This window comes from Anolis sagrei, chromosome 1 (genome assembly GCF_037176765.1).
Source record: "Anolis sagrei isolate rAnoSag1 chromosome 1, rAnoSag1.mat, whole genome shotgun sequence".
Lineage (NCBI taxonomy): Eukaryota > Metazoa > Chordata > Lepidosauria > Squamata > Dactyloidae > Anolis > Anolis sagrei.
Window position 1 is genome coordinate 55,537,190 of NC_090021.1, and position 17,592 is coordinate 55,554,781.

Below are 17,592 nucleotides of genomic sequence, written 5' to 3' on the forward strand. Positions count from 1 at the left end.
ATACCGTCGATCACGGTATCCTTCTGGGACGTCTCGCGGGAATAGGCCTTGGGGGTACTGCTCTGCAGTGGCTCCAGTCCTTTCTCGAGGGGCGTTCCCAGATGGTGTCATTAGGGGACACCTGCTCGACTCCGCGGCCGTTGTACTGTGGGGTCCCGCAGGGCTCTGTACTGTCCCCTATGTTATTCAACATATACATGAAGCCGTTGGGAAAGATCATCCGGAGTTTCGGGGTACGATGTCACCTGTACGCAGATGATGTCCAACTCTGTCACTCCTTTCCACCTGCTACTAAGGAGGCTGTTGAAGTCCTGAACCGGTGCTTGGCCGCTGTAACGGACTGGATGAGGGACAACAGATTGAAACTAAATCCAGACAAGACAGAGGTACTCCTGGTCAGTCGAAAGGCCGAACAGGGTATAGGGTTACAGCCTGTGCTGGACGGGGTTACACTCCCCCTGAAGGCGCAGGTTCGCAGCTTGGGAGTGACCCTGGACTCATCGCTGAGCCTGGAACCCCAGGTCTCGGCGGTGGTCAGGGGAGCTTTTGCACAATTAAAACTCGTGCGCCAGCTGCGCCCGTACCTTGGGAAGTCTGACTTGGCCACGGTAGTCCATGCTCTGGTTACATCCCGTTTAGACTACTGCAACGCTCTCTACGTGGGGTTGCCTCTGAAGACTGCCCGGAAGCTTCAATCAGTCCAACGCGCGGCAGCCAGATTGTTAACAGGAGCAGGGTACAGAGACCACACGACCCCTCTGTTACGCCAGCTCCACTGGCTGCCGATCAGCTTCCGGGCACAATTCAAAGTGCTGGTGTTGACCTATAAAGCCCTAAACGGCTCTGGCCCAGTTTACCTGTATGAACGGATTCTCCCCTATGAGCCATCAAGGCTACTAAGCTCTTCCGGGGGGGGGGGGCCTGCTCTCGGTCCCACCACCCTCACAATCACGGTTGGTGGGGACGAGAGACAGGGCCTTCTCGGTGGTGGCTCCCCGGCTTTGGAACTCCCTCCCACTAGAGGTTAGATCTGCCCCCTCCCTCCTGACGTTCAGGAAATCGTTAAAAACATGGCTCTGGAATGCGGCATTCAAAGACTGAACCTGGAACCTTCCCTGTGATGGATTATGATGAACTGCGACTATGAATATGATTATGACCATGACTGGATTGACGATTTGGCGTAGGAAACTGTAATGATGTAATGATGAGGTTTTTATTGTACTGAGTTGTACTATTTTAATATGTAATGAGTTGTATTTGCTGTTTTATCTGATTGTATTTGATATGTACTGTAAACCGACCTGAGTCCCTCGTCGAGGTTGAGAAGGCCGGTATAGAAATCCTCTAAATAAATAAATAAATAAATAAATTAAAAAATAGATAAGAAAACAAGATAGGAAACACTGGATAAATGTTTTGTCATATTATCATCTGAATTCCTTGCAGTTATTAGCCTTTCCCCCCAGCAATTTAAGTTCTAATTTTCCCCACATACACATAGAACACCCCATGGATAGAGAATTTTCTCTTCTTCAGGACATTGCTCTCTATGTTGCCAAAATAGCCGGTCTGAGTCCCCCAACGAAGGTGAGAAGATCGGGATATAAAAGTTTTAAATAAAATAATAAATAATAATAAATTTTCCCCAGTAACTGGTTCTTTTTCAATTATCTGAAGCAAACAATTGTCCCAGCTTTAGGAATACGGAAATAGACATCAGATCTGGGTTTATTTATTACAACATATTTTCAGGTATCAAGAGGCCTCAAATACACATCCATCCAAATACACACATGACCCCTCTTCTAAAGTTGATCAGGCTGTAGAATGGAGTGATGGGTGAACAGATACACATGTGTTCTGGTACACCTCTGAGTTTTGAAAATCCCTTCATTTATACATCCATGTTATGTATCTTGCCATGTAGTTTCTCTGGTCTTTATTAACTACCTTCTGGCTCCCAAGACTGAATAGGATGATCTGTTCTTCCTTATCAGGGCTTCTTCCTTATCAGGGCATCATCCTTATGTTGACTCAGTTCTCTGCAAGTGAGCAGATTCAAACTTTCTCTGCTTCTATGTGTCAAGAGAGAAATAATGACTTTGCTTTTCACCACCATTTTATCACGCATTCTGAGTCCTCCATCTCTAACTCGATTCGCCTCTATAGGGTCTTTAACAGGAACCCATACATTCATATCATTATATGTGGAAGACTGAAAAAGACCACACAGAGGAGCTTGAATGCTGACCTTTCTTGTGAATTTACCTTTTTCAAGCATTGGAATACATAGGCATAATTCAATAAGATACCAAGAGATATAATGGTTTTCTTCCTTGAAATTGGTTCTTGGATTGAAACTATAGTGCTAGGTGGAAAGGTGTTAACAAGTTAAGCTCTTCTACCAATGATTTTTAAAAATCTGTTCTTTAAAACTGCTGTTTGGTATGGGAGAGAAATGCAGGTATCATTTGTGTGCCTTTCTGTTTTCTCCCTCCTTCACGTTATTCCTCTGATATGACTCCCACCTCCATAGCTAAAACTTACCCTTGCAACAACGGCAGTTATCTGAATCTATTGTTTTGAAAAGGGCAATCTTATCTAATTGCAGCATTAGTGGGCAAAGACTAGCAATGCCAGATTAAATATGTCAAGTGACAGCAATACTAGATTTCTCTCTCAAACTGACTGAACAGAAGTGGATGTTGAAACAAACTGTTCTGACTCCATATTTAAAAAGCACATGTCTGTCTTTGTGCATACATGTATCTGTATGTACACTGCTCTTTAAACATAAGGGTGAATTATTACAAGTGCCACAAAATAATAAGTAAAATAAAATAAGCTACCATTAACATATTTCCGTAGGAGAATTAGAAAGAGAAAAAGGCTTGGTTTTCATTTACTTTTCAATGAGATGATTTCTGGTCTAATGTCAAAATGTTTATGATAGATAACCTCATTCTGCTGAAAGGGAGACGTTGGAATGCAAGTTCATAAAAAATAAAATAAGAGAAAAATTATTGCAAAGCAAAATGAAGCATTGAGGTAAAGTAATATGGTGAGAAAATTGGAGGAGGGAAGGAAGTCATAATTGAGAGTTAAGAGCCAACAGAACAGAAAGAATGTTATAGATGAGGTTGGTTGAAAATACTAGTTTTTTAACTATTGTGTGTCAGAATTTTTGTTCCAATTAGTAAATGTTGTTGTAGCTGTATATGGGCTCATGTCATGGAAAACAGACATGTTTACAAAACTGCTTATATCTGGGAGCCATCTGTGGATGCAAGTGGAATAGGATGTTTCCTTATATAGTTTATCTTTGTCCACTGCAAAGTGTATATTTTGCATGTTCTAAGAAAAGCAGAATAACATAAATTATGAAATATGTTTATATGACTCATCTCCAATTTCTACACTATTTGGACAAGTTATAGCCAATATAGGTGGGATTGCATTAATTTCAAGCCACATTTGTAAAAACATGTAATATTGGATGCATATATTTTAATTTTTAAAATTACTTCATCTCCAGTTCCGGCGTGGGCAAACTTTGGCCCTCCAGGTGTTTGGAGTTGAAGTCCAAAACACTTGGAGGGCCAAAGTTTGCCTGTGCCTGCTCCAGTTGGAATGATACTCAGTTCAAGAATTGAATTAGGGCATTTAAGTGGGCAACTTGTTGCTGTTTTCTAGAATAGTTTTATGTTTTTGTGGTGGTACTTAAATTTAAAATGTCTAAGCTAAATGAAAATTATTTCCTTTTTCTTTTAACTAATATGACTTAAATAATTTATACTTCTCTCTCAAATAGTCTTGGTGGAGGACCAGACGATGCTAAAGAAATTATGCGACACAGTTTCTTTGCTGGAATAAACTGGCAAGATGTATATGATAAAAAGGTAGGTATGGGCTGACACTGAATTGTTTACATTTTCCTAAAGATATTACACATTTTATATATTTTAATGCAAAACATTTTAAATAGTTCTTCAAATTAGCAAAACCATTAGCAAAACTTATACATAGACTCGCGTATAAGTTGACCTCGTGTATAGGTTGAGGACTTCTTTGGAGTCCCTCAACATACTTGGGCAATACATTTTGTATGACCCATGGAAAAATAGAGGGCTATTCCATAAAGAGAGGAAACCACCAATGTGGTCTCATCTACCCCTGGGCACTGCTGCCATTTTCCCACTCAGGCATTCAAAACACATTTTTTTAAAATCCAAAAAGCATCATGGTGGAGTAAGGAGAGTAGTCGGTGCTTCTTTTAGGTTCTTACAGGATGGATAAAACTTTTCTTTCATCACTCTACTCAGAGAATGGGATGGTTCCCTTTTTGGTAAGAGGTAAAGTTCAATACTCAAATTGAAGAGCCATTCAGCAATGGAACTCTCTCCCCCGGAGTGTGGTGGAGGCTCCTTCTTTGGAAGCTTTTAAGCAGAGGCTGGATGGCCATCTGTCAGGGGTGATTTGAATGCAATATTCCTGCTTCTTGGCAGGGGGTTGGACTGGATGGCCCATGAGGTCTCTTCCAACTCTTTGATTCTATGATTCTATGACCAAATTGGGTTGATTTTTTGACTGAATTTTCTAGACTTATACATGATAATATAGGATAAGCATTTTTATCTGCCTTGTTTCAACAAAAAGCATTACATGATCGCATTTCTGTTTACGAACCCACGCGATCTCTTCGTTCATCTGGATAGGCCCTGCTCTCGCTCCAGCCCCCTTTGCAGGCGCGATTGGTGGGGATGAGGGAGAGGGCCTTCTCTATGGTGCCCCCCCCCCCCGACTCTGGAACTCTCTACCTAAAGATATCAGGCAAGCCCCCACTTTGGCAGTTTTAGGAGGATCTTGAAAACGTGGCTGTTCCAGTGTGAAGGAAATAATGCTCGATCTAACCAATTTCCTTCTATGCATCCTCTGAAGCACTTTATCTATCCGTCGGATTGATCCCCCCATATCACTTTTTTAAAACCCCGTGCCTAGACATATCCTATTCTGTACATGCCCAGAGTTTTAAAATTTTAATCTACATCTGGCCCTGCCATAATGTTTTAAATCTTTTGTGTGTTATTGCTTATATGTTCAGTTGTATTATTTATATTGTTTTATTTGCGTGCTTGCTTGTGGATGCATTGTTGTATTTGTATTTGATGGGCTTGGCCTCATGTAAGCTGCCCTGAGTCCCTTCGGGGAGATGGTGGCAGGGTATAAATAAAGTACTATTATTATTATTATGTTTGTGCTTAATTCTCTCTTGCTCAGTTGAGCGCTTTACTTCTAGTATGTCTTTCATGGTGACATAGGCCCTAATCAAGAACAAAACTAATACGATATTTATGTATTTATTATTTAATGTCATTGTTTTAAAATATTCTACTTTTGTGATGTTGAAACAGCTGGCTAGACATGCATACCACTCAATTCTTAATAATGTGTCATGGAGGGCGGGACTCACTGACTCACAGATTTGCTGTATTTGGCATATCTATTATTATTATTATTATTAATTTATTATTATTATTAAACTTTATTTGTACCCCGCTAGCAGCTCCCGAAGGACTCGATGTGGCTTACAAAGGCCAAGGCCTCAACACAACAATAATAGACAATAACAATACGATACAAAGCAAATTAAAAACATAAGCAATAACAAAACATTACACTGTCATGCAATAAAACCAGGGCCGGGCCAATGAAGGGTACAGATTAAAAAGTGCTGGGTGTGAGAGGTAGTATGTTGGAATTCTGGGCAAGTGCCATGTGCAGAGAGTTTTAAACTCAAGTAAAGTGCTACTGGGACATAGTGCTAGAGGTTATCCTAGTTATCTAGTGAGGGCTTAATGTTTGTGAATGTTTTGAGTGATAACAATAAGAACCTGTTTAAATATAGGACCATTTTGATAATGCAGTGTCAACTTTCATTGATTTTGAGTCTTCTACAAAGTATTCTTATAACCTGCCTGTAAGGCTTAATAAACCTAGACTCGTACATTCAGTATTCTGTCACAAAAACAGCTTTTACAAGGTAACATTTCTTCTTTGAATGCCTTGTTGGTAGGAAATGAATGATTATGTAACATGGTTCTGCAAATAGTTTTATATACTACTCTCTTAGAGTTTATAAAAATAGTATAACTGTTGAAATACAAATGTGATAATCAAAAAGGAAGTGTGGTGTGAATTACCTATTACTGAAAAAAATCTTTTTTTAACAGTTTCATTCAGTGTTGTGATTTTTTAGGAAATGTTAGCATGTGTTAGCATTCATCATGTCACAAATTATTTTTAGCTCAACGTTTTATTTTTGTGTTGTATATTTCCATGGAAATGATTTCAGTGTAAAGGATTCCAAACATATTTTGCCTTCCTGGCAGACATTCCATTTTCCAGATCTTGAGTACCTGTTTTGAGTCTTTAGGCTCATCCTTTGCCCAAACCAACTTAATAAGTTTCTTTAAAAAGTAACCACTTTAGCCCTGTGTCACATAAACAAAACAGGGATGCTTATGAATTCTGACTTAGGTCTCATCTAGTCAGGCTTCTTAATTCAGGGCCAATATGGAGCAGGTACTTTGGATTTTTCCCAAAGACAGTCACACACTCCATCCTTAGTTGTGGCAGGACAGAGCCCAGATGGTCCACCCATCTAGACCCCTTTGGCTTTGCTGGATGATCAACATACTTAGTCTGGCTCTAAAGGAGCTATCCAGTATTCTCCTCTATAATGTCTTTCTCATTTTTCCTATATAATATTCCAAAACAAGCCCTACCATGAAAAACAAACTAAAAAAAACTTTGGGGCAACACATAGTGCTAAATAATCTTTGCAAAATTACGGTGCATATTAGATTTGTATAATATGGTAATTTTAATGCCAAAGCAAAAGAGGAAGCTACTTCAGGAGCACCAGGAGCTCTTATTTGAGGGACATTGTCTCTAATTTAATTGCAATGGCTCAATGCTATGCAATCCTGGGATTTGTAGTTTGGTGAGGCATCAGCACTGTGTGGCAGAGAAGGTTCAAAACCTTGTCAAACTACAACCCCCAGGATCCCATAGCATTGAACCAAGGCAATTAAAGTGGATTCATTCTACATCATAGATGCACCCAAGGTTTTCTTTTCCATTGTTGAAAGCTTTGGTATTCTAACATTTTTGTTTTTAAAGGAATTATAAGCATTGCAGCCACTGTAATGCTCACATTTCTGGCCAAATTGCAAAGAGTGCACTTTTTGCAGCTGTCCATTACATTCACCAGCAAATACTTTTTTTTTGGTTTCAGAGTTTTGAACATTGAGGTGTGCATTAGGTTCAGTGGTGCATTAGACTCAAGTAAATAGGGTATTTTTTAAGCAATGAAGTGAAGTATTTGCTTGTATATGTTCAGTAATTGAGAGCACGTTCAGTACATGCAGGAGCAAAGAATGAAGTTGCCTATTCTGTGCATTGTATCATCTCCAGTGACTTTTTACCATATTAATATATCAGTTATCTATGATGTCAAGAAATAACTGCATTAGGACTTTAGCAATGAAAGCTTTGAGAAGAGTAAGTATTTTTCACATTAAATTAGGTTGAAATGCTTTCTGTAACAGTAATTAATATGCCGACAGTCCCTGACTAATAGTTAAGATAGGGGTGAGATGACAAGAAGTGAGAGAAATCTACCCCTTAGAAAAGAAATTCATTCTGAAAGAGCTATCAGGAAGAAAAGGTCTCTCCACTGAAGCTTTATCACCAATCTTTGTTTCCACAACAGTCCATTTTTTTTTCAAAATTCAACTATCACAGGGAAAAAAGTGAGGTGAAACTTTTTGAACAGAAGCCCAGACAGCAAAGAAAACACCACAGGGGTGTTATCCCTTCCCAATGCTATCCAAAGCTTATATATATGGCTGGAGTTACACTTAAAAATGTACCTGTTCTGACTTATGTACAAATTCAACTTCAGAACAAACCTACAGAACCTATCTTGTATATACCTTGTTCATTACCTGTATGTTAAAAAAGGATGTTCTAGTTGTTCTCTGCTTGGGAATGAATTAAATCTAATATCAGAGAAAGTAAATTTATCAAAACACAGTTTTCATTTGAGGTTATGGCCGAAATGGAGTATAAAATGTGGCAGCTACATGTGTGTAAAACCCTTTAAATATTGATGTTCATATATTGACATTCCTCTCTGCCATCTTTCTCATCTCCATTTGCCATGTCCTTGTACTACAACTACTGTTTCTATTTCTTTTCCATCTCTTCTGCAATCCATTTCTGTGAGTGCAGTACCACTGTCTCTCCAGAACAGCTCAGTTTATACTGCTTGTGTGGCAACTTTTACTATTTGTTCAACTTCTGCATTGGTTCCATTGATACAAACTTCTGTCATTATGGACTCTTCTGCACAGTTGTTTTTCCTGTTTGCAACTGCTTCTACTTTTCAGTAACTACCACTAGATGTCTCTTCTGATGGACTATCATTCTAACTCTTCCTCTCCATCTTCTTCTTCATCAACTGCATCCTCTCCTGCATAAGAGCCGCCGCAAACTAGCCTCCTGCGGGAGCAAACCTTGCCAGCACGTCCCTGACGTCAGGAGACTGCGCCTCTCTCCACGCCCCTTTCTCCGCCCCTTTCTCGGTGCCAGAGTGGTTTTTCCTTTGCTAGGGCAGCATTGCCAGCGTACTCTCGTTGTTGAATTCTGCCAACAACGAGAGTATGCTGGCAATGCTGCCCTAGCAAAGGAAAAACCACTCTGGCACGGAGAAAGAGGCTGAGAAAGGGCCGGGGCGAGAGGTGGAGTCTCATGACGTCAGGGATGTGCTGGCAAGGTTTGCTCCCGCAGGAGGCTAATTTGCGACGGGTCTAACAGTAGATTAACCTTCCTTTTCACCACTAGATGACCTCAAGTCATATGCCATCTTATTATGATACATAGTTATATCATTTGCTTCCTGCTAAGCTACTGAGCTCCAGAATGTCCTGGTTGTTGTTTACGCATAGGCACAAAATCCATTGTGTTGAGGGCACAGATGATCACTGAAAAACATCACAGTTACAGGTAAGCAACGTGCTCTTGTCTTTTATGAAAGGAAAGTGAAACAGCAATGAAAATGGCCTAATGATTTCCCATAAATTAATACATGAATTGACTTTTAGTCATTGTCATGCCACTTATTTGTTCCTACTACTACACTACTAGTTTTCATTTGTGTATATTAATATGCAAGTATGTGCTTTTTTCTTTCCCACTTCTTCAGCTTGTTCCTCCATTTAAACCTCAAGTGACATCCGAGACAGACACAAGATATTTTGATGAAGAGTTTACAGCTCAAACTATTACAATAACACCACCTGAAAAGTGTGAGTATCTCAGTAGTAGACAGGATAAGCATATATACTAATGTATAAGTCAACCTCAAGTAGAAGTTAGGAGCAGGTGTTGGGGTCAAAATTAAGGATTTTGAGATGACCCATGGATAAGTCAAGGGTAAAACTTAAGAGGCATGTAACACATGTTATCAAGGTAGTAGAGCACCTGGTCTCATATTGGTTGCCTATTAATACTATAGAGCAATTCTAATAGGACTTTATGCTGCCTGTTAAACGTAACAATTTAATCATTCCTTTTATAGATCCAGTAAATACTGACTTCGTGTACATCTTTACATAATCTATAAAAGAAATGGGTTAAAATGAACATACTTTCACATTACATTTTCATTTCAATTGTTTTATGCATTTTAGTGACCTTATTTTTAAACTGAAAGCCGTAGTTCAGGATTGGCCTATGATCTCTTATATTGCTTATGTGATCTCATAATTTGTTTAGCCTAATAGGAAACGGAATGTGTTTCATCCTTCTGTGGCTTTTAATGCTGGAAGAAGTAATAAGATTTTGTTCTGCAAGTACAGTTCCATTGTAGCAGTGGTCTTTTTCTTCCTTTTTAAAACTGTGTGTGGAAATATTACATATATATGCAACATTCCATCAAATTTAAGCATTAAAATAACATTTTGAAATATTGCTTTTTAAACGTATGTATGGAAATATTGAACATGTGTGCAGATCTCAGTGAATGCTAAATGCTAGAATAACTTTTTGGAATGGACGGAAAAACCTTTTTCTTAGATTACCTTTCAGTTTTATTTTACAGATGATGAGGATGGCATGGACTGCATGGACAATGAAAGACGACCACATTTCCCTCAGTTTTCCTATTCTGCAAGTGGACGAGAATAACTCTTTGTTTTGTTCTGCTGCTTCACAGTCATATTAGATTTATTACTAAAATGATTCCTGAACATCATCACCAGTACTTGCTATTATTTAGAATAGCAGAGCACTTTCAGAGATCATTCCAAATTGAACAAGTTCCTTTCCTGACCAATCAGCCTCTTTGATTTATCTGCATGACTTTTTATATTGGCCCAAGGTCCCCTGCTGATACTGCTGCCCAGTGTTTCAGCATGAAAGTAACCGTAAGAAGCAATCCAAAAATGTTGTGATGTTAGATGACAAATTCTTAATGGTGCATTTTGTGCACAGCTGGCTATCCTCTTGTCTTCTCAGAGCAGAGGCTAAAGGACATGTTGGACTGGGATGTATTCCTCACTTCTTTTAGAAGACAAATCAGAATTCTAGTTTAAAAAATAACCATTTGTGATGTTTTCTCACATCAGTTTGAGCTGAACCGAACCTGGAGACGTAGAAGGTGGTGGTGTACATATGCAAAGCTTTGATAGGCATATCATCACTTGAATCAGACTTGTCATTAACATCTGGATGAAAAAATCAGGAGGACTAATAATTGTTAATATATATATAAGTATATATATATATATATATAAATATATATATATATAATTTTTTAATTACTGTTGGATACTACACAAGAAGCAAAAAGGTTGGGACCACCTAGCCTTCCATTTAGACTTCCAGATTCATGTGCAATTATGAAAAATGGGACCTTTAAAATACAAGAAATTAAGGCAGAAAAGCAGCAATTGTTGTTTGAAGGTCTTATGATTTCCATCTCGCTCATGTCTTTCTTTTTCTTTCTTGATATACATCACCTCTGGAGGCTGAAGAATGTAGTCAGGCTTGCAACAAAATTGCTTTTCACCAAAATTTGTATACTAAGGTAAACAGGAGTTTGCCTTACATGTTTTCTTTTTTTAATTTTCAGTTTGTGAATTAGCTTTTTTTCTCCAGGTGTTTTAACTGAATATTTTTGTTACAGTTTAGTAGTATTTATTTTTTAGTGACAACGATTGTATGTGTCATGTTTGCAAATGCTGCTACATCCTAGAAGAGGCTTACCATTTATTTTGTAATGTATGGAAGGACTGTACAAGCTGAACAAAATAATGCACTTTTTCTCCCGTGTGAATATGTTAACAAGGCTGAAAGTGTACCATATGCATTGCGTTGGGCATCTGTAGATGACACATTTCCTTATGGTCCAGAGAAAATCCCAAAGCCATATATCCAGAGGATTTGTGCACTCTTTCTTCAAGGTGAATGTAGGGTAGCATCATTGAAAGGTTCCAAGTATGAAGTTCACAGTGATTACAAAAATACCTTATTACAGTTTTCCAAACAGCAGAATAGATTAATGACAATAGCTATTTATAAGTGATGTTTGAGCCCTGGCCATAACTGACATAGCATTATTAGCAAAATGAATTATTTTTTTCAGAATATTTATTGACCAGGATTTCACTGAGTCCTATTTTGTGAATTTTTTTTAAAAAAAAGAAAGGTGAAGGAAAGCAGTTTGTAATGCAGCCTTTGGTACTGGTAGTTGGGATTTTCAAAAATGAGCCAGTATATATCAAGCAATGCATGTCAGTGATAATGACATCATCGGATGCTACTCCATGGGATTATTGTTGAAGTATCTTGGCTTTTCAGCTCTGTAACAAACTGTGATTTAGCTGAGTGTTATGATTGCTGTGTACATGACTTTTGAAAAGAAAATAATATTTACCTGCAGATGTCTCAGCCTCTTGATGCTGAAAAAGATAACCCTAGGTTGAAAATCACTGCGGGCAGTGCAACACTCTGGGGTTATCAAGAGATATGTAGGCATTTTATTAAGGCAGCTAAGACAAACCTACACTTTCCACAAGCAAAGTAGATTAGATTTGATCATATACTTGTACCGTAACAGGTCATGAATAGTGTGCATCACTTGAGTGGAAGGAATACAGGATAAAACTAGATCTGCACTTATCATTAGAAATTGTGACACTTAAGTAGTCAGGAGCAATCAGTGAATCAGTGGCTATACAGACGAGTGTCCCAATATACCAGAGGGGACCACATGATATGTAATATTCACAGTGGTTCTCGTCCAGAATTTCTTAATGCAAAAATCTCTCTGTTGGACAGGTGGGCAATTTAGTCAGTTGTGAATCTTCCTCACCCCTTAGTCTGGGATAGGGCAAGATAAAAACTCAATGGCATCACCACGCTCCAAATAGATGATCTGCACTGATGTCAGAGATAGACCCTTCTGCTGTTTGTTAGATCCATGCCAACCAAAACTAGGACCACATGCACTAATTACCCTGATGTTCGACAGCTAGTTTTTCCTCCCATGCGACACCCTCTTGTATAAGCATGGAATCTGTACATGGATCACCTTTGCTGGGTTGGAACAAGTATACCTTTCTGTGACTTAGAACATTTCTTAGATTAGACTGCAAGTATACAGTAGTGCTGTTTCAGCTCACTTCTGAACTTTAGAAAATCATTTTACATATAATCAAATGTTAAGCTGTTCTATCCTGTGTTAGAGTACAATTTATAGAAGGCTGAAAATGAATTATGTGCAAAACCAAGCAAAAGATCAATCTGGTGTTCAGTAGAATCCCACTTTTACATTTTGAAAATAGTATAATTTTGCATTCTAAATTATTAATACTATCATCGTAATGGCAAGCCTGATAACAATAGGTAATTATAACCTATTTATTTCAGAATTGCTAATATAGTGATCTGGAAATATCACATAGTTCTAACTCTAAATTTTGAAGGCTGGGTAGCAAAACAAAGCAAATATTTTTAGAATAGAGAAATCTCTGAAAAAGAACACATGTAGACTCATTCTCTACATTGTAGCTGGGTGGATAGTTTGCCTTATGTGGCCTCAAGTTTGCATTTCTGGAGCCTGGGGCATTATGATAATGTACTAAGAACTGGGTCATTAATTATTATAGGAAAGACCTTTCTTCTACAAGTATAACGTTACTGAGAATACCAAACTTAGAGAACAGTTGTTATTGGAACTGTTTTAATTATATTGGAAAGCACTTTGTATCCCAAATGGGAAGACAGGCATGATTTTAAATACATAAATACATAACAAAAATATGTTGCTGTTCAAAAAATATAACATGTAAGCACTATTGCCCAGTTTTCCTAGACTTCACAGGCTTAGACAAAGATCTTGCTGCAAAGGAATTGTGTGTAGAGATGAGTCCAGTGTGTCATCAATCTAATGGCCAAAGCCAATGCTTTTTATCCCCTGCAATTAGTGAGTAGAACTTTCCTATCTTTTCTCATAAAATACTTGGTTTGTAAGTATAATAATCTCAGTCTTCATATGATAAATTATATCATATGATAGCATAAATCACTTCCAGCTGTTCCTGGCACCTTTAATTTTTTCAGATGCAGAAGGAGATGACTTCCAAGAAGTGCTCAACTTTGAGATTACATCTTATCCTTAAAGGACATAGTCTTGGCAATGCATTATCAATTAGTGGTTTGGGAGTTATACAGTCTGACCTCGGTATCCATGGGAAATTGGTTTCAGTATCCTGCACTGACTTTGCTCTTTCTGCATGGCAGGGGGTTGGATTAGATGGCCCACTTGGTCTCTTCCAGCTCTATTATTCTATGATTATGAACTAAAAGTCCGTGAATGCTCAGTCAGCAACACAGCTCCTTCAGCCTGTGTTACTGTTAGAATATTTTTGATCCGCGGTTGAATAAATTAGCAGTATGGAACCCATGGATACAGAAGGAATTGAGCTCACCAGTGACACAAATGCAACCTTCTAATAGGCTTGGAATGCACTTCACAAAAAGCCCTAAAATACCTGTGTATTGTGAAAAAAAGTAACTCAGTAAAACTAACTCAGTAACGCCGATCTTTGTAGCATAGATGTGATACAAAATAATTTTATAAGTCTCTTCTGTGGAATGATGACATTCAGCTAAACAGTACAGGACATGCTGTTTGCTCACCCCTGTGGGATGTTATTGTAACATCAGAGCTGTTTACATGGAATCAAATAATTTTGAACTGAACCGATGCAATGTTGTATAGACTTTCCATGTGTTTTCAATGTATACCTTTCTTTCTAAATGCAACATAGCAAGAATCCTAGGTAAAACATTTTCCTTGTAACCTCAGAATGGAAATCGTGGATGAATTTTGGCAGGCAGGCATTGTGTTTGGTTTGCCAACTATTTGTACCTCTGTTGAACATATCTGTGATAGCTATATTACATAGCCTCTTACTCCTTGTTGATACAAGCATATACTTCCCCTTTAAAATCTGTTTTCATATGTCAACACAGGGAAATTGTACTTTCCCCAAATCTCATGAAGAACAACATCATGTCAGTTCTGGGCACAAACTGGAGGCTAAAATATCATCAGGATTTTCTGCAGTAGCCTCTGCTATCTTTCATCTTGACTTGCTTTGTAACATGTTCTCCAGACAAAGAGGTCTTAAGTTCCCCACTTGACCTAGTTCTCAATACATTATTATAATATTGACTATGTGGAGGACGAGATGTATGCCATGTGTGTGCTTCTGCTGGCACATAGGAACAACACCCCACTATCACCATAGAAAAGGGGCTGATATCAAAGAAGTCTTATGGCTGTTTCTTTCAGTGACCAATGTCCCCACAGAATTATATGCATCCTCAGGTGTTCTAGCATTTGAAACAAATAACTTTTGTCATGTGCAGAATATATATATTAGGGGCAATTAAAAGTAACGGGGAAAATGTTTAAAATTAACCCCATTGCGCTGTGTTGTTACTGATACTGAATTGTATGCAATGTTAACTGAGAGAACAAGTGGTGTCCCATGTCTCCTCCCTATGACTTCCCCAATGATGTAACTAGAAATATGGTGGACAAGTGGATGTTTTTTTCCCCTTACATTGCACTGGATCCAAAGGGCTCTTTCCATTGGAAGAACTGCTTCGAATGGTGAAATTAGCAGAAGGGCAGCTCACTGTGCATCCTCATAATGCACCCGATATGGAAAGCACTGAAGAAAAATAATAATAGGAAGGCTATATTTGGGAGGAAAGTCTCATCATACTAGTGGGAGCTTGATAATGCAATGTAGGGTGTAACCTTGTATAACTCATGCTACTAGCTTTATGAGTAGAAAACCTTGGCTTGTTATTTGTTATGTCAGCAGCATTTAATTCTGCATTTTTGCCCATAGAACATGGTTGCTTTGATGACAAAGCAATACTACATTTGAGCTCAATCCATCCAAAAATGGACCTTTAGTAGGTATTTCATATCCCAAATATATCTTAAGAAGTGTAAATAAAGCTGAGAAATATTGATTTTCTCTGCTTTCTCACAGCTTCCTCTGAGTTTGGCTAGACTCTGAAATGAGATTTTAATGACATTGTACATTTCAGACTTGTTGACTCCAGCTTGTACTGTCTTCCAGGACATAATGTGTGCCCTCTTGTACTGCAGCCATCTTAAGGGAAAAAAGGTCATTCCTGTTTATATTTGGGCAGTTTTGCACACAGCTTTTGCTTTCAACCCTAACTATTCTTCCAACACAGTTCTGCTAACTACAAAGCATCGGTTCCAGTATTGTTTTATATCTTTTCCAACTTTCTTTGTTTGCTTTTGAAGCTGGCAGTTCTTGCACGGGCCATGTGCTTCTCCTAGAGTACAAATGTAAGGTTTTCCTTACTAACTGCAGGGTCTCTATATTACACCTCAATGTACACACTTTGCTGCTACTGTTTGTACTGTCTACAGTAGAATTTCCTTATCTTGCTCCTGGTAGTGCATTACAGGCAAGCATGAAATGTAAAGTATTTATTTAAATAAAAACTCTAAATTGGTAATTGAATTACCTCCCTGTAGCTTTAGAGTTTGTGAGATTTCTTGACCTTACTAGTTCTTTCATTAGACCCATGACAGATCTATTCATATGGTTAAGGCCATTAAGCAGACAGGACTACAGATCCAAGGAACCGTATTACTGTTGGTCATACTTAAAACTGTTGATTTCCTAAGTTTATGACCCACAAGGATGTGAAATAACTACAACCGTTTTTGTACACTGTACATCCTTTGTATTTTTACACATATATGATAGGGATGCACATTATTTTCCTTCGTACAGACAGCTTAAATAAAGCACTATGTCAATCTGCTACTTATGTGTTTATTGTTGCTTTTGTTTCAGGGTGCAAATGTGTATAAACATTTTGAGATTATGATTTTTTTTATAAAAGCAACTATCACAGGAAATGGTTAACTAAAGCAATACCTTTGTAATTGCAAATTGCAGCAGATATAAATGTTGTGGAACAGTTCAGAAAATGATGAATTGTAATACACAGTCCATATAAAAACAATTCTTGATTTTATTTTGACAATGTGTGTTCATCCTCACATCATACATATGATAATGGATAAATGATGCCATGTGCATTGTCAATCTAAATGTCTTTTTTGAAAAATTACTATTTGCTGCTATCCTATATGATGATTTCTCTTTTCAGATAGGGTTAAAGACTCCATATTAAAATATTTATGAAGTGCTAGTTATGTGGAAGCTATTCACTATCAGAAGACTTGTAGTATTTAAAAAACAAGGAAATAGAATTAAGAAAAATCAGAGTACAAAACAAGAGGCAGGAGTTTAAGGTTTGTAAGACACGTTTGCTAAATTGGAAGGTGAAATTGGAAGTTTGAGACGGAGATGGTTTAAGGAAGTAGGTGTGTTTTTGAAAGCGAAAAAAGGATATTGCCAGAGTATTACATGTTTACTTTTAGTAAGGCATTAATGAGGCACAAGGATGGAGGAAGTTAAGAGATGAAAGATTCTAGATGAGCAAGAAGCTGCTGGGTGGGAACGTAAAAGAGGAATGAGAAAGTATTAAACAATGTGAATAACAGAAAAACAGATCAGTATGTGATGTGCCAACTGAAATTATTGACAGGAAAATGATATACTTCTGAAATATACATTTTATTTCAGATATAGGACCATCTTCAAAAAGGTCAAAGTTGCAAAATTAAATTGATAAAACCAGTATTTAAAAATATATGAAGATATGTGGTGTCATTCCAGTGGCTTGTGAAATTAAAGTGTCAATTTGTTTTTTTTAATCCAAGATCAACATTTTTACAAAAATATTTTAATTCACTTCACACACAATAAAACAGATTAAGCAGTGGGATAACAGTTTCACTCTTTAGAGAGGGAAGTCCCACATACAAGAGCCTCCCCAATATATAATCTGAGTGGGGCATCAAAAGAAAATTTGTAAATCATTTTTGGG

At 37.8% G+C, this 17,592-nt stretch overlaps 1 protein-coding gene across 2 annotated transcripts in view; it reads left to right on the forward strand.

Moving 5' to 3' along the window:
* AKT3 (AKT serine/threonine kinase 3) overlaps positions 1-16,460 on the forward strand; it is a 143,738-nt gene extending 127,278 nt beyond the window's left edge. For both annotated transcript variants that reach the window (XM_060753921.2, XM_067464662.1), the window contains exons 12-14: positions 3,815-3,902; positions 9,272-9,374; positions 10,169-16,460. In XM_060753921.2, the coding sequence (XP_060609904.1) occupies positions 3,815-3,902; positions 9,272-9,374; positions 10,169-10,254 (277 nt within the window). In that variant the 3' untranslated portion in view covers positions 10,255-16,460. The remainder of the gene's footprint in view (positions 1-3,814; positions 3,903-9,271; positions 9,375-10,168) is intronic.
* Positions 16,461-17,592: the final 1,132 nt, after the last annotated feature.